The sequence below is a fragment of the Pogona vitticeps genome, chromosome 11, assembly GCF_051106095.1.
Source record: "Pogona vitticeps strain Pit_001003342236 chromosome 11, PviZW2.1, whole genome shotgun sequence".
NCBI lineage: Eukaryota > Metazoa > Chordata > Lepidosauria > Squamata > Agamidae > Pogona > Pogona vitticeps.
Genome location: NC_135793.1, coordinates 2,412,880 through 2,431,244, shown reverse-complemented (window position 1 = coordinate 2,431,244; position 18,365 = coordinate 2,412,880). Strand labels below are relative to the sequence as shown.

The following is an 18,365-nucleotide window of genomic DNA, read 5'->3' as shown; positions in this document are numbered from 1 at the left end:
CAGAGCCCTCCCACCACATCCCACCCTCTCTTCTGCCCTCTGACAGCCCAGGTCTGACTCTGACCCAGGGAGGACGGTGTTTCTGCCCACTCCTGTCTAAGGATGTAACATATACTCACAGATTTTCTCAGGACTCAACACACACCACTGGGAAAATAAATGACAGATTCTCAACTGCTGTGAGATTTCTTTCCTGTTGCGTGCAAGTGAAGCAATTGAATCAAGAAAAAGTAAGATTAACCATATCTAGTTTAGGTCCAAGGTATATTTCTCCTCCTGTGGACTGAATGAATAGGGTCATGAAGAGATGTAGTGTGAGTGACTGCTTGCCCACCCAGTTGTCTCTGTATGTAAATGCTTACTTGGCTATGTGTGTGCACATATGTGTATTAATACTGACTGTTGTCCTGGTTCTATCAGTCTCTCTAGCTCTGTTCATCACTGGCTTTTGGGTCTTCCACCCCACTAACTGTAATGTGCACCAGCTGCTGTTATGCTAAATACATGCCTTTTGCAACCAGTATTGTAGAGATAAATTTGGAAGTGCAGGTGCTCATTGTGATAGTCCACACAGCTGGCCCCTGCCCCACCATAAGAAGAGGCAAAAAATGCAGGCAACTGGACCAATCCATTCTAATAAATGCAGGTTATTTGTAAAGTTCATGAACTGCCCATTCAGCCACCCTAAAGTACTTTGCGTTACAGCAGGGAGAGCTTGTAACAATATCCCATTGCTGGGAAAATCCATTTCCTTCCAAGCTATTGTGAGTATTCCAGCTAAGCTCAGAGGGGACAGTGAATGTTGGACAGGGGTAGACTGTGGCATAGTCCCTGCTGCTCCAAAATTCCTGTCCCTACAAGCCTAGGCTGTGCTACACCACTGTTTGTAACCAACTCTGACTATGCTTAATCTTACTTGATTCAGATGCCAGAATGGTTCTTACAGCGCTGCCCATCACCCACATGTGCTCTGGGTGATCTTAGCTGGCCCCTCTCCTGACAGGCACAGTGGGGACTTGAACTCCTGGCTCCATAGTCAGGCACTTCTATCCACTGAAGTGGGAAGGTTTGAATACAAGAAGAGTTTTCCTGTTTAGTTAAAGGTACAGAATATTATCAACAGTTTTAAAATGTACTGTACTAGCTTGTATCAGGATAGGGGTTAGGTGAGGACTGAAACCAAACTGTTACCTGAAATCGTGTACAGACTAACTGTGTGCTTAATGCTACAGCTTCCATGACACACAATGAACTCTTACACACCGTTTATTTGTGATGACGTGCTACTTCATTGCCAGGGGATGTTTTGCATGCCTGTTCAGCTCACATTAGCTTTTCTAGCTTACTAACCACTTCAGTAAGTTCTAAGTTCACACCCATTCAGCACATGTGTGAGTGAGAGCAGAGAGAAAGCTTTCCTTTTTGTAAAGAGACTTTTGTTTTGCTTCACAGTTCCTGTCTTATTAAATCTGTGTTTGGTGTGCATGAATTAAAGTGTGACTCAAGCTATATTTAGACTCTGGCATTTGTGAAAACCGGGTTTGCTGCTACATGGCAGCCATGTCACATTCCGAGGAACAAGACTTTTCTGAGAAATTTGGTTTGCTTCTGTACACAAAGGGAGAATGATGGAGAGAAAAGAGACTGGCAGCACAGGAAAGTCAATGCAGGATTGCAGACTTAAAATGGAAAGTAAATAGATAGATAGATAGACAGACAGACAGGCAGATGGACGTTGTCTTTTAATTACGTAAGCCACTTTTGTATACTCCTTGTTTTTAACTTTAAATATTGTCTTCTAATGATGTAAGCCAATGAGTTAAGATGTTGATGATTCCACTGAGGGAGCTCCCATGTCTCACATAGGTGGACCTTATGGTGTCTGTAAGATGTCTGCCTGTCAGGCAGAATTTGTAGAATGGAGAAGTATGGGATCTGCAGTCAATGAAATGTAAAAGTCCCATCTCTTGTCAATATATTAAACATACAACATTTTGCAATTGTTAGTAAAGGATGTGCCCATACTATCACGAGATTGTGCTACTAGGTCTTAAAATCTCAGAGAAAGGATCTGGCAGTGGTACTTAAGAAACAACATCTGGAAGCCTACTTTTTCTCCATCCAGCTACAGTGGTGCCTCGCTTAGCGAGTGCTTCGCTATGCGATGAATTCGCATAGCGAGGGGGTCCGGGCCATCGCTGGAGCATTCGCTCAGCGATGGCCCCTATGGCGATTTTTCGCTTTGCGATGATCGCTAAGCGATTCGCTTAGCGATCTTCGCAAAACGAAGCGGGGGAGAACAGCTGATCGGCGGTTCCAAAATGGCCGCCGGAAGGTCCGCGCCGCATTTTCGCGCCCTGCCCTCGCTTACCGAGGGCGCGAAAATGGCAGCGCTATGGAAGAAACATCGCTTAACGGTGAGTTTTCAAGCCATAGGAACGCATTGAACGAAGTTCAATGCGTTTCTATGGCTTTTTTAGTCCCGTTTAGCGATGTTTTCGCATAGCGAAGGTTAATCCGGAACGGATTAACCTCGCTATGCGAGGCACCACTGTATAATGATTAGTATCTTTTTAAAGCAAGCACATGGACACTTTGGAGCTTTTCTCGCCCCAACTTCATAGTTACTTGACAATAAAAGGTGTCAAGGAAACACCGTGCTGCCGTTTTTAATGGTAGGCATCTGCCTCTGTCAACATTTAGGTCCACGAAAGACCCCAAGTGGCTGGAAACTCTTGTTGCCATGGCAACCTTTGTTCAGTAATCATTTCTAGGCTAGACAGGACAACAGAATTGGATATGTCTAATTCAAAATACGTACTCCTTTTAATCGTTCATTCTCACTGTGTTATCAACACATTCCTCATAACTGTTATGCACTCACTCCAAAGCACTAATGTATGTGCGCACGTATCTGTTAAAAACAGAATTCAAGTGTTTTCAATAGACCTGTCTTTGACTTTAAAGTAAAGAATTGGTCTTTTGTTTCCTTCAGCAATTGTTAACTGTATCTGTCAAATCATTTTAGATCCCAAGTAATATATAATAATGGTTCAGGTATCTGGCTGTGGAGCAAGAGGTTGGGAGTTTAATTTTCCACTGTGCCTCCTTGACAAGGGCTGGACGCATTGGTCATAGGGGGTCCTTTCAAGCAATACAGGTATATGATTATCATTATGATAACAGCATGTGCTTAAAAAGTATTGTGGAGTTGGAGTGTTTGCCTCTCATGGAAGTCATTCTTCTAATTAAATGTAAAAGAGAAAAATACTTACTAAAAACAAGATAACTGAATAACATTTCCTAGTTACTTTCCAAAGATAGGTTAAAAGGACATTTTAGGGGCATTGGTAGGAAATTCCCATGTTTTATGTGATTCTGTTTTTTCAATATTAAGATTTTTTTAAAAAAAATGTGACACACACACCCATTAAAAGAAATGCAAAATGCAATGTTCCATAACAAGTTGCTTTTCTAGCATTGCTACAAGTATCAGCAGTTGGTCACTTTTCAAAAATGTTAATTAGTAACAGGAACCAATTGCTTTTAAAAGTAACTTTCAAAGCTCTGTTTGTGATCAACCAAGAATGGTAGCAAGGAATAAAATTTGTAGCAAAACTAGGGAACTGTGATTTGTTGTTGCTTTGTCTCAATTAAATCAAAGCTACATTTGTTGATTTTCAACATAACGCAAAGTTTTAGCTTGCATTTGTTCTGAGGTTTGGTCATCAAGTGATAAGCACAGGCTTCATTTGCAAGCTGAATTTGCAGACAGGGCATCATTGAACAATTGCATTTTTAGGAGAAAAACATTTTGTCACAGAGGATGATGGTGACTCCTGTTTCACAGAGGTGACAAATCCACCTTTGGTTTCAATTTAGAAGATATCTGAAGTGCTGAACCCTATGCCCCAAAGAGGTCCAGGACTTTGGCGAGCTGCCGCAAAGTTTGGAATAAAACCAGGAGTAAATCACCATTTTGGCAAAATTGATGCCACCCTTAAAATCACAAATCTCTCATCCTGTCTCATCTCATCCACCCTTTACCTCCCCTACCTGTATCACTTCACTGAAAGCAGTTCTTTGACACTTGGCTTTGCTTCTTTTACTCTTTCCAGCGAGACCCAAAATTTATGAAAAGGAGACAGATTTTTACAAGCCGGAGTTGGTCACCAAAGGAGAAGAACAGGGCCTTCAGTGTACAGCAAGTGGGATCCCTCTTCCAACCATACACTGGGAATGGGAGCCATGCAACCATGCAGACTACCAGTAAGTGTTCAGTGTGGTCTTTGCATCTGGATTAAACACTGTTTGCTAGGAAGCACACAGAGGGTTTTGAGTTGAATATGCAAAAAAGGTTTCGGTGTAAGGAACATTATTTGCTAAGACCTGGAAAGAGCGAGGTGAAGGCTGTTTGAGATAAACAAGGCACTTTTTGCCAAACAGAGGCAGCAGAACATTAATTTACAAAGAGGTTCCTTCAATCCTCCAGATGTGGAAAAATTGGCTAGATCCTAAATTTGGACAGAAGGCTTAAGAACAAGAGAAAAGCTCTGTTGGATCATCCCAGAAACCAATCTCATCTGCCAAACTGGCTTCCAAGAATGGCTAGCCAGGTATTTCTAGGAATCTCACAGGCAGATCATGAAAGCCATAGCTTATTCTTCTGAATCATCTCCAGTATCTGGTGTGCAATCTACTGCTCCTGCCTATGGAAGTTCTGGTTGATTTCAAGGATTAATATCAAGGATGTTCATGCAATTCTAGACACTATAATCAAGAAATCTATCCATATTCTAGCTTAGCTACATGACAGTGACCTCTGTGGAATGTCCTGATCTTTTTCTAAAGCAAGCCATCAACAGAGAAGAGGGCATTCTATAAGTGAAATTAACATTGTTTTAAGGTAGAAGGTGGAAGTCTTGATTTTTTAAAAAACAAAAAAGTGGGAAGAAGGAAAAGGTAAGTTGTATCTCAGGCGGTGCCAACATTTGATAATTGCAAGGTGCAGGATTTACACCTACGTACATATTTTAGGGTTTTTTGTGGTTGTTGCATGGCAACATAAGAAAATAGCTCTCAATGTTTTTCAGAGATGTCAGTGAATGCTGTGTCATGGAGCACACACAAAAGCTCCATTTACTCACGTGTTGTACACACAAGCCTGTGGAACATTGCAGGCAGGGGCAACTTGACATTTGGACTGCCTGCAGCAGCAGAAGCAAGAGATACATCCCATCCAAATCAATGTGCATACTCAAGGTATATGGATTAGTGCTCTGGGCACCACAACACCCAGCAGGCTGAGGAATTCTGACACTCACAGCCCAAAAACAGACATGTCCACCTCTAATCCATGGCATCTAAAATAGCCATTTTGTTTTGATACATGGGACAGAAAATCCTGAAAGCAGCTGTGCCCATTCCCGGCAGTTAGAATGCAATGTTAACTTCTGACTGCTGGTCTTTTTTAAAAAAAATCAGTTATCTGATCCTCATTTTGTTTCTTAATGCAAGTAATATTTGCTTCCCTGAATGACTAAATATGAGTTGTTTATTTTGTCTCTCCCCTTCCCACATTTGGAATGTACTTCGTTATTAATTAATAAAATATTTTTTAAAAATTTAAAAAACCTTATACAGTATTAACAAATCAATTAAGTAACACTTAGGTAATCTTTCAACCGTGTTCCCCAATTCCACAGCCTGAGGCAGCTGCTCCAATCTTCCTAATGGTAGAGCCAGCCCGGAATGTGGGTGTCTTGGACAGATACTTTGCTCTAGCACTTTTCTCTTAGAAAACCACTCCTTCCCCTCCTTTTATCACATGATCTCCTAGTTTCAGTATCTTTTTTCTGTCTCCTATGGAAGCATATGACTGAGAAATAGCTAGCATTGCACCTAAAATATTTCATCCTGCATGGAATATAAAGGAGGACATTTCCTCCTTCTTCCTTAGGTAACCACCTTGAGCTCCCAGTTCTCATCCCTTGAATCAAAGGGTCTAGGACCACCGCCTCAATGAATCAAAGTACTAGATCTGTAAACCAACAGGATTACAGGTAGAGTTGGCTTGAAGGAAATTCACCAGCCATCAGTTTGACTCCACAGGGTTAAGGTTTTCTCTGAAATAAACAGCTACCAAAAAACATTGACACCCCACTGGGAGGTTTTGAAGTCTTCAAATATCCCAATTTGAAACAGCTGCTTGGGAGCAAATAAACAAGCCCCTGCGGAATGTATATCATAGGGTCTTCAGGCCGGAACAGAAACCAAGCTGGTTTGCCGGTTTAGACCGGCCAAGAGGAGATGTGAAGGGGAAAAGGGGACAAGCAGCAGAAGTCCAATGGTATTTTGGACACACATTTGACCACAGTGTTGTGGATCTCCATGAGGGACAGAACTGAGAGAATGAACTCATTTTTACAAGAAATGGAAAGATTCAAAGTAGTCTTCATGCAGCTGCAAAGAAGGTCAGAAAAAAACCACCACCCATCTGATTCACTCTCCATTTTCATCAAGTGTTCTCTGTGTCTTCTCAAATTTTCAGTTTTGCCGTCATAAGAACTAGAAAGTCTTATAATTGTCTCAGGTCCTGTTGTCTGAGCTGATGTAATTGGACTGTGGATATACAGATGCAGGGACAAGTGACTGCAAAGCAAGTTCTGCAAAAGATGAGAAATGAAATGTACAGTACTGGATTCAAGAGAACTAGGAGACAAGAAACATTAGAGGCTGGGTGTCCTTGTCTCATAAGGAGGGGAGAAGCTCAGATGAATATCATGGTTGGTGCAAGGTACCACCATGCTGGCAACTTGGGAGAGGGTGCTCCACAAGAACTACAAAACTTGGGAGAAAATATCACCCTGCACATGAACAAGAGCCTCGTGGTGCAGTGGTTAAAACGCTGTACTGCAGCTAAAACTGTGCTCACGACCTGGGGTTCAAATCCCAGGTAGCCGGCTCAAGGTTGACTCAGCCTTCTATCCTTCCGAGGTCGGTAAAATGAGTACCCAGCTTGCTGGGGGGGGGCAATGTGTAGCCTGTATAATTAAATTGAAAACCACCCGGAGAGTGCTTGTAGCGCTATGGGGCGGTATATAAGTCCAATAAATAAATAAATAAATAAATAAATAAACATCTTGAAGGTATCTGGTTACTTCTCAGCCACCAGACCAGCAAAAGAAGAAACTAGATTAGATGGATCTTCAGTTCTCTTTACCCCTTGTGCCTCAGTCAGGGATATAACCTGAAATTACTCTTCATAAGAGGCTAGGAATTTCAGGATGAAAGCTTTCCTTTCCTTTCCTTTTTCCTTTTTCCTTTTTCCTTTTTCCTTTCCTCCCTCCCATCCATCCATCCATCCATCCATCCATCCATCCATCCATCCATCCATCCATCCATCCATCCATCCATCCATCCATCCATCCATCCATCCATCCATCCATCCATCCATCCATCCATCCATCCATCCATCCATCCACTAAGATATTAAAGGCTGGCTTACAGACACCATCATACAAAATACATCATGAATGCTGCATATCTCCACCCGTCAATGTGCAATGCACCTGTGTGGCCCTTTATGCACTCCTGGTGGAGTCAGTTGATCAAACAGGTTTATCAAGAGAGCCACATTACAGTTGTTTGGTCATATGGTCCAAGGCCTTATGTTACTCAAGCTCACAAGAACCCCTTTCCCCAACACCTCACTACTAAAGAGAGAGATTAACAAAGTCTCCAATGCAAAGTCAGCCCTGGCATTAGGCAAAGTTGAGAGGGTTGGCTTAGGCAGCAGATACCAGGGGGTAATAGACAGCAGACAGGTATGCACCAGATAGCCTTCCCTGTATTCCTAAGCTAACTTGATACCTCCAAGCGAAGCAGAGAGGAAGAAAGTTCTCCCACCAGCAGTGCTGAAGAGACACTCAACGACTCATCTGGTTTTTGTAAGTGGAAGTAGATTCATGCTGTGTGTGGGATTCTGGAGTTAAAAGCACAAATGCACCCATGAATGAATGTTTTCTATCAATGGTCTCCGGCAGTAACGTGTCCTGGGTCAGTTCCACCTCTTACTGAATATGACCAAGCAGATACAAGGAAAAGGAACCCACAACCACTTTGTATCTTTGAGAAGCTGAGAATGAAAGGAGTGGAGGATTAAAAAACTCAGATCTGATAAACCGGAATTAAGTGAGTTAAAGACGAGGTGCCGTTCGGCACAGTTTCTTTAGAAAAACAGGCAATTTCCTTTGTTCCTGTTGAAATGTTAGCAGAGCAACCCATGGGGAGATAGCTATGGCTTGGGGTCAGATGAGGAGCACTTCACTCAATGAGCACCAGTGAGGCTGTGTGGGAGCCAAACGCAACAACTCCTCCTGCATTTCCCCTTTCTATTCAGCAAATAGGCTGGAGTCAGGTTTTTCTACCCATGAAAAAATAAAGGACAGATGTGGGAATATTGGGAGCCAAATTGCTCTTTTGGTCTCTCTTTTATTCTCAAGGCTTTTCCTGTCCTTCTGTGGGGTGGGAGCATGCTCTCACTTTCAAAACATGGGCGGAAAATGTTTGAAGCTGAGATTCCAGTTAAATTTGTTTTTTCAAGGTTAGGTCTTTGAGTAGTTCCTTCTCAATCAATGGATTCAAAAAAGTGAAGGACCTGGCCCCGCATACCCTCCATGCATACCTTAGATATTCTGCAAGGCACCATTTTGGAAATTTCAGGTTAGAAAAATTAATCTAAAATCCACGTTCAAAAGCACTCCCATTAGGGGAAATCTCTGGATGGCCATGCAGGAAAACCCAGGTGTCATTGGTGACTCTTTTCCCTTTTAGAAAGATGGGCAAAACATCATCTTGCAGATGTTGTTGGACTGGAGCTCTCAATAATTCTTGGTGAAGGCTGATGTGATTTGTAGTCCAACAATATCTAGAAAGGTTGTATTTTATCCCACCACATTGCCTGCAGATCTATGACTTGGAAGAAGGAAGGGTAGCTGGTAGCATAGGAATTAAGAGTCAATTTCCATTGTCTTTTGGCTGAAGGATGTGGGGGGAACTTTGCCATATGTTTCCTTCTTTTGCAGAAAAGTACAGTAATAAATAAATATATGTGCAAATATTCTGATGCATTGTCTTGAAAAATATCCAATCTGTGATGCTATCAGCTTAGCCACATTTGCAAAGAGCATGTGTGTCTACCTCTCCTTGACCTCCAGAGCTGCCTTATCTCTCCTTACAGAAGAGAGTTGGAGACCATTCTTATGGGAAATACATCCCTTCCCTGTTTCCTGAAGCTATTTCTTGCCCCTCCCCCTAAATATACATGTAGCACTCAGGTCTAATATCCAATGCTCTAATTTTCTGCCATTGTTCTCTCAGTCTGGAGGTATCTTTGTCTGCTAAGGCAGTGACTGAATGAAGCCTTTAGAAAAGCAGATTGTCCTTGTAGTCAAGAAAACACATCATGACTTAATAATGCTTATGAATGCCTCACATTTACATTGTTAAAATATTAACTGCCTATTGTCCACTTCAAGGGCAAGTATGAATGGCTGCCAGTGGATATTCTGCATTTATCTGTCTAATTTGTGATTTTTCATGGGTATTCTTTAATTAATTGACTGCCTGATCCCAAGTGTTGAAACAGCCCACCCATGGTCCTTCTGCTTGCTAGCTTGGTTTGCTAGGATTTAGGAGTTGCCTGAAGTATTCTCGAAGGCTTTCACGGCTGGGATCTGATGGCTGTTGTAGGTTTTTCAGGCTGTCTGGCCATGTTCTGGAGGTTTTTCTTCCTAATGTTTTGTCAGTCTCTGTGGCCAGCATTGTCAGAGGACAGGAGTTAGAACTCTGTATTCTGGTGTAGTGTGAGAAGTTGCCTGAAGTCTTAGTGAATTTCTGTGCTTCTCTAGTTCCACACGAGGAGACAAATCTCAAGACAAGCAGCCATAGAACTGAGATTGTTTAACTTTTCTCTGTGCATTAAAGTCTTCTCCACCCATACTCAGGTAGCAATCAAAGTATAGTAACATCAGTTCAGCATTAGGTAAGCAAAGTGGTCACAATTTGCTGTTTTCAGTGTCCCTTTCTTCTTCTTCAGGTGCAAACAACGAGGGAGGAAAATCAAGGTGGAGGAGACGTTTGGTGCTGAAACATTATATCCAGCCAATAAAATCAAGACTATCCAATCTAGGATTGTAAAACACGAGGATAAATATAAGGTACCATCTGGGAAATAAATGATGTTGTACACTTGAAGGGGCTTTAGTCAGAAGCCTCTATCCTTGAATTTCCCAGACACTGATTTCCTTCTAGCACCAAATCTTTGACATGCTTGGGATTTTTTCACTCTGGGATCATTTTTCTTCCAATCTCCACTGTTTATTGAAATGCTTGACTGTGGTGATGATGATGTCACTTATCCCCTTTGGGGGCGGAGAAGAATTCTTAAAAAATATGCATGACTCGCTCTCAGAAATGCTTTTGGTCTCAAGCCTGAGAAAGTGCAAGAGACACAACCATGAGAATTCTCACCAAAGGGCAGTCAGCTAATGAGTCCTCTTATCTTCTCTGAACACTGAGCTGTCTTCACATGGGTTGTTTATTCTCCCAGCCACCATTCCTGCAGCATTCGCCATTCCTTCCGTGGCTCTGTCCCCAGATTTCACTGAGACCCAGCCTAGGAAGAACCTCTCCCCACCTCCGCAAATCAAAACAAAACACTCCACTTCTGAGTAATTCCTTTGGGAAGAATGTGAGGGGGAAAACAATAGATTGGTTTTATCTGTCTGTCTAACTACACAACACTGTTGCAGCAGTTTGATACCACTTTGTTATAGTTTCATAGTATAGAATTCTGGATTTTGTAATTTGGTTACCAAATTGACCTAAAATTATTTGTTAGAGAGCAATAACATATTCCCCTGAACTACAACAGAGAGGTCCAAGTAACTCACAATACTATAAATTCCATAATTCTGTAGAACAGTATTCGCTAAAGTGATTTCAGAGAGTGGCATAATGGTTTAGAATACATATACAGTATTGAGTTTGATGCTGACACTACTTGAATTGCTCTCTGTTGAAACATTAGGACAGCTTATACTATAATAATTACATCCCATCAAGTTAAACCCAATTTATGGTGACCCTGCCAACAGTTTTCCAGGTATGGAGTATTCAGAAGTGGTTTACTATCCCCTTCTCTGGTGGTGGAAGGAGCCTTCTGGAACTGTGAAGTTAGGCCAAGGCTACACAGGCTAGCTACTTCTCCCACAAACCATAGAGGGGAATCAAACTCCAGACCTCTAACTCCACAGACAGGCACCCAACTCACTGAGCTTTACAGATTCAGAACATACTTTTTTAAAAGATGAAGCTGATACAATGGTGACATCATTATCCATGGGAAATATACTTTATTTCTGTTGTTGTCAGACAGTGCTCTACAGGTATTGGCACTGCAACACCTGGCTGACAAATTAGGACAGTTGGGTTTCCTACAGGCAGAGCTTTGAAAGTTACTTTTGAGAACAACTACTGAATACTATGCCTTGCTGAGCCATTACTGTAGGATGATGCTCTGGGACCCAGAACATTTTCCCACACCTCCCCAATTATGGATGTCTCCAGCATGTTATTCTGTCATCAGATTTCAAGCTCTTTCTACTGCTAGCAATGTCCCTATCAAAACCACCATCAACACTTTGAAAAAAGCATCCACCCACTGTCTCCAACCCGGACAGGTTTGTTCCTCCTTCCTGATGCCATAGTGACTTCTGATATTCTGGCTCTTTTGAAAGGTATGCTGCACCAGGGAAAGAATGCAGTTGTGACTGTGGAGGGTGGGTATGTTGAATCTGTATTGGAGGTATGCAGATTTGTGTTTATGGACTACAATTCCCAGAATTCTCCAAGAGGCAATGCTGCCTGGGGACTTTAAAATACCCTTTTTGGTAACTTTATCTCTTAGTGACAGTTAAGAAAGGCACTTTATCTGAGACTTGGGTTTCAGAATTCTTTCTCTTTCTCTTTGCCAAGTCCCATTAGTGAAATCTCTCCTTGATGAATGTTGTAATGAAGTCCGTGGGTGTCTGTGTTAAGCAAAGCTTTTAGATAATAGGATATAATTTATAAACAACATACAGATAAAAATCTTATAACCTCCACTGCTAATTCCCACCAGAAAGAGAACCTTTGGGAAAGAAAGCAACCCATTCTCCGACTAGCATGTAATTTTATTGTTGTTTGGCTAGCCGGATAAAACAATAAAAATATCAAAGACTGTGATGGTCTGGCTTTAATTGACTGTGTTATGATGCTGGTGTTAGCTCAAATTAGATCATCTTTCCAGTGTGTGCCTTGAGCCTCTCTGTATCAAAGCAAGCATTTACTTCAGGAGCAAAAATGGTGATCAAAGCTTTTGTTTCTCATAATCAAAATGCCTAATTTTTGTAGGTACTTATCCTGATCCGAGATTCTGTTCTTCTGGTGGTAGAGCAGGCACAGCAACTACGTTCCCTGCCACAGCCATAATTGTTTTATTTGTTAAAACCAGGATGCATTTTTAGAGAACTCTGGGAGAATTCCATTTTAGTCTGCATTTTTAAGCAGATTGGCCTAGTTTGCAATACCCCAACAAAGATGCAATCAGAACAGCACTGTTATTCAAGATGGAAGCAGACATTATAGGTAGAATATAGTGATTAGAAGAGAATTCTTGACTAAAACAGAAATGTTGGAAAGCCACAATAAGAGTTTCTCTACCTTCTGGTGTTTGGAAATTAGCATCCTTTGCTTAATGATTGGTCTTAAGGAATGAACCCTTTGAATTCTGAGTTCACAAACCTGGATGACTGCCTTAAATACCTCTCTCTGACATAAATGTGCTTTCAGCTATATGTTACAGTGCAAAATGTCACAAAACAGAGTGTCCTTTTACTCAGTGCCAGCCATGCACTCACACCCTCTTTTATACATACCATTCCATATCCCTCCCATTTTCCAGAATCTTTCTTCCTCCAACCTCTGTGATCTTTTGCAGTCACCAAACTTGTTCACTGTTTATGGGGCTGCTGTTTCTTATTGCCTTTTGTTTTTGATCCTGTTGTTTGTGCATGGTGATATTTTGGGGGCATAAGGAATTTAGGGTTTGGGAAGGAGTTTGCCACTAGTTGAGGTAGTCAATGGTGGTGCTAACAGTGATGAAATTTAAAGTTGAATTCTGGCTCTGGAAATCAACAGTATCCTTCAAGGCACCTTTTTAACCATTAGAGGATACGATGGCTTTCCCTGAAATGTATGCCTGATTGATATGGTGAATAAATTACCTGCAGTAGCTTAACTGTGATTTAAAACACACATGCACATGTGTGTGTGTGTGTGCATACACACACACACACACACACAAGAGCTGAAGATTACATCCTCTGACTGTCATGTATTTGACAGATTTAGGGGATAACTGAACAATTTTAATTCTGCTAATGTTGTCTTTCCACAGCTACCACCACCACAGCCACATCAGTATCGAACAGCTGATCATTTTTCCCTCCTCTACCCCTTTGCTTTGCTGAGAAGGTGGGGCGGGAGATGAGGCTGTGGAAATGATAGCAGAGCCATATATATCTGATCTGTTCTTGCTGGTTCTGGTTTGCTGTTCCTTGCTGTTTAACTGGAAGATCGATTCCAAACATGCCCCTTCTGCACTTCAGCCTTTGCAGGATAATCTTGCAAAGCCCAAGTCAGTGGCAATTAGGACAATGTCTGCTTGACACACAAGATGGATGAGTCTAAGCCTTCTGTCTGGAACAGATAACCAACCCCCACAGCTCTAGTTATTTCTTAAACTGGCAGGACCACATTCATTCTAGTCTTAGTTGTATTTGGACAATACAGAATGTTTCACACATGAACTGAAATCTTACAGGTATTTCAGATTCTGGCTTCTAGAAATATAGCAGTAATTTTGTTAGATCACACTTCCCAGGAATCTCCCAGCAGCCAGCCAAATCATGGCTGAGGAATTCTGGGAAATGTAGTTCATAAAAAGAAATTTTTGAGGCTCTGAAAAAGGGACCCAACTGAATAGAGTACAGGCTACTGGGGGTGTTGATGGTCATAGTGTTTAAAAATAATTTCCAAGCTCTAACCAGACTCATTGGTGTGATTGATTGACCCTTTATTTATTTGTTTGTTTATCTGTCTGCCTGTCTGTCCATCCGTCCATCCATGTAGTACAGATGTATTCCCTGAAAAATTATCCTTTTAAAGATGTCATGGTAACACCTGAAGGTCCACCTGAATGTTACAGAGACCCCTTGTTAGAAGAGGGAAGTCCCGATATACTGGAAGCATTGGATTTTTGCAGGGGGACCTTTTCTCGCCTCCCTATAATTTGCAAATTATCTTGCTCTGATTCCATCAGTTCCATCTCCAAAGCTGTCCTTTGCCTGGCTCAAGAAAGTTATTAGCATGAAATTCTGAAAGTTTCTATTCACGTTCACTAAAGATTCAAGTTATTGGGACTAGGAATATACTGGTAGGCACACACAAACACTGCCTCTGAATGCTATTAGGGTTATGTGTGGCATGATTTTCTTGGCAGCTGAAGGCGGAGCTGGGCAGTCAGACAACTTAAACATTTATTGAAGACACACGGCCAAGATAACAGAACTTTTGATCTCCAGGATTTACCCAAAAGAAGAAACCTTGAGTGAAGGCTTGCTGTATAATCATTTCAAGGGATTCTTCTTATTAAAAGATAATCACTCTCAACTTTTCATTTCCCCACTAAAATCCTATGAATTTTTGGACTCCCAAGACATTTTCAGGGAAGGCTAGTTATTTGCAACAAATGGGTTTGACACACATATGCCAGAGTTCCACCTTCATTTCCATAGTGAAGGAAATCGCAAGCACAGGAAATCATAGGCTTGCCTATAAGCACCTATGCATGGTTAAGCATCTCTTTGTATGTTTCTGGGAATCCTATTTAGCCCACAGTCTGCCTCTCACAAGCATGTACACAAGCATTTAAGGGAAGTGTGTGCATTAAGGCTGGGAATGTCAACTGTATGTGAGTATGTGAGAAACATCATCTCCCTTGCCACTGTAATAACCAAAAGTGGGTGATCAGGGAGAAAGAAAGCTTAGCTGAAAAAAAATCTAAAATGAAGAATACAATGGTTGCAGTAGTCACCTCATATTTAAAGGAAATGAAATGAATTGCAGAGGTTCAACTTTGAATCGATGTACTACAAATAACTCTCACAGCATTACTATCTCCTCAAACATGGTTTGTTTCAAGAAACAAAAGTGGTTCTGCTAGTTTCTTTCTCACTTCAGCTAAAAAGAATAATATGGCAAATTGCAAACCAATGCAGTCCAACATGACTGCCAAAGCCCATGTTTTCAAGGACAACCTAAATATCTGGATGCTTGCCCTGGACATTTAGTGTGCAGAGTACATCTTCAGATCTGGCTTTTCTCTATTGATCCTAATTATCCCATAGGTCAGTTGCAAGATGTATGAAAAAACAAAACATCTTGTGTTTGATTTAAATCACTAGCTGCAGTCCAAAGCTCCTCAGGGCACTGATGCACACATGGATTTCTTCCATCAGCAAAGATGATTTCATTCTAGTCAGTGCCAAGCCATGCAGATTTCTCTGCAAACCTCACAGAAATGTCCCAAGACTGGCAACAAGTCCTAACCCAATATGACATCCTCCAGATGTGTTTGCCTATATCTGCCCTCACCCCAACCAGCATGGCTACTGGGATGATGTGAGTGGTAGTCCTACACATAGAGTGAGTGTTGGGTCTACAAACGCTATCTGTTCTGCCCATGTAAAGCTTCACCAATCTGCTACAGCTTTCACACAGACCCTGGAGCTGCTGCAGTGGGATAGTCTGGTCTCTTTAAATATGTCCTGATAAATTAAGCCATATAGGTGTAAAATAAATTGTGGTGAAACACATACAGTACATGAATATTGTGGCCCTCATCCATTTCTGTGCAGTTGCCAAAGGCTGACCACTGAATAGGGATACTTAGCATAGAGGCATTTATCCAGCCATGCACGGGTACTCTATTATACAACCAGTTTTTCTTGTAAGTTAAGATTTATTTTTCCTGCTCCCAAGCAATATACTAAGTAAACCATACTAATATTATTTACAAGGCAGGGAAGCCTATCATTATGTAGGGGAAAGTTACCCTATTTCTTGAGCATACAATATAGTCTTTTTGCTTTAATTTGTGATGCATGATACAGCTGAGCTCCTGCCTGATTCATATTGTGCCCTGAATTTTGATGGTTATGTAAATTCAGACTGTTGGTCTGACTTGCAGGCCACACGCCTAGATGGCAATAGCCTTTTTTTCTTTGTGCCCATGAAAACTTGCAACATAATGGCCTGTAAAGAGAGAAGTAAAGGTGCTACATTTCAGAGATTTGTATACAGAGTGCCTTTCAATTCAGCTCCATTCCGGTGCAGTGAGTTAAGTGAACGTCGGGCTTCAACTTGCATATTATGGCTGTTCCTCAACAGAGCCCGGTTCTCCGACTTTTTTGCTGATCACTTACATGATCCCTCCCCCTCTTTCTGGTTTAACCCCTCAATCCAAATTGCTTTGGAGTCCCCCCCCCCCCCCGGAACTGAATCTGTTCACTCTGCTGTGGTTTAGATCCCATAAAAATTGGCCCTGGCCAGATCAATGTGCTTTGGATAGCAGATTTTGCTGATACATAGATGGGGGAGGGAGAGAGAGATAGAGAGAAATATGGGGCTTTGTTTTATTTTTCTCTACAATCTAATCAAAGAACTCGGTGACATATAAATAGCACAACTGCAAATAAGTAAAATAAAATGTAAGTAAAATAAAATAAAATTTATCTGTGGGAGAAGAGTCATGGCAAAAACTGATGTGGGATCAAACTTTTTGAAGTTCATTGTCCAACCAGAGTGGGAGGGCCACACTCAGTAACATCTCAAGTGAGCTGCTGAACTCTTGGCACTACCAACACCTTCAAGGTGAATGTTTGATGAAGGGAGAGGGACATGTCGTGTGCATTCAGTGTAGGATAAACGCTTTTCCAACACATCAAAGCATTCTGTAAGGATAAGCCTGGCTGGGAGGTGGATGCTCTAAATGCACACATTCAAAGCCCCGTGAGCAAAAGGGATATTTGTTTCAGAAGCTAGTGCCCTAAAACCTTTAGGCAAAGTAGTGCCAGTCCCTTATGAGCAGAAAGTTCATAGCTTAGAGAGAAGACCACCCCCATCAAATTTTGCTGGCAGCACACAGAGTACATCCTCTGAGCAGTAAATGCTGTGGTGCATCACTGTGCCATCAGAGGCTCAAACTGTGATGCTGCAATTATTTAGCCTCCGGCACATGTCGTGGAGGAGGATTTTCTAGATGACTCTGGTTTGTTTCTGCCCCAACTACGTTGGTGCCACTCTTACATCATTCCCAGTGCATATAACCACCTCCCTGATATGTACAGTATTACACTGTGAACTGCTTTTGAAAAAACTATATCTCTAGATACCTTAGAGCAAGACAGATAAATCAGTTTTAACCTGCCTCAAAAAATGGTGCTGCAGATGCAACCCATCCTTTCCTTCTGATCTCTCATAATCCAGTGATCACAAATATACTTCCGCAGACATCAGAACCAAATCTTTAGCTATGCTGAAACCCAATTAAAAGAAGCAGGATGCTAGAAACATTACTGATTTCAATGATACCTTGTTAAACTTATGTTGCACTGGGGCCAGCAGCTAGTATATCTGACCTCCTGAAAATGTGACAGAGATGGCATCACTAAATTACTGTATTCTTAAGATGTATTAGCCAGAAAAAGAAGTTGCAACAGACAGCACAGCAACCCTGTGAAGGTTGTTGAAATGGAAATACCCTTCCCAGGATAAGAGTCTCCTCCTCCCCAAAATTTGCTCGTAGTGTCCTTCAAGCATGCCCAACTTGAATGGGGATTCCCATCACATCTCTGTAAGTGTTCATACCGCTAGCTGTGAGATAGCAAGGATAATCCATATTGGTTATTTCTGCAGAACTCTAGCTTTCTAGAAGGCAAGCTTTGTCTCCAAAACTATTCACTGGTTTAATAGCACTTCTTTTCTAACAGTGCTGCTGCAAGTATTACATTTTTAGTGGAAAAGTGAAGGGAAGTATAATACATGGTAAATAAAAGAGAGTAAGAAGCAAGATTTCTGCTGTCCAGCTCCACTATTGTCCATCCAATTCTACTTGTGTCTACTCAAAAGTAAACCTGATTGTGTTCAGTAGTATTGCAGGGAAATGGATATAGGATTGGAAGCTTAGTTTATTTGGTTTC

The 18,365-nt window shown here is 41.6% G+C and overlaps 1 protein-coding gene across 4 annotated transcripts in view; it reads left to right on the top strand.

Annotated features, from left to right (window-relative positions):
• The window catches only part of LOC110074293 (vascular endothelial growth factor receptor kdr-like), a 144,168-nt gene that overhangs the window by 71,388 nt on the left and 54,415 nt on the right, over positions 1-18,365 (top strand). For all 4 annotated transcript variants that reach the window (XM_072981261.2, XM_072981260.2, XM_072981259.2 and 1 more), the window contains exons 10-11: positions 4,119-4,269; positions 10,100-10,220. In XM_072981261.2, coding sequence (XP_072837362.2) covers positions 4,119-4,269; positions 10,100-10,220 — 272 coding nt within the window. The remainder of the gene's footprint in view (positions 1-4,118; positions 4,270-10,099; positions 10,221-18,365) is intronic.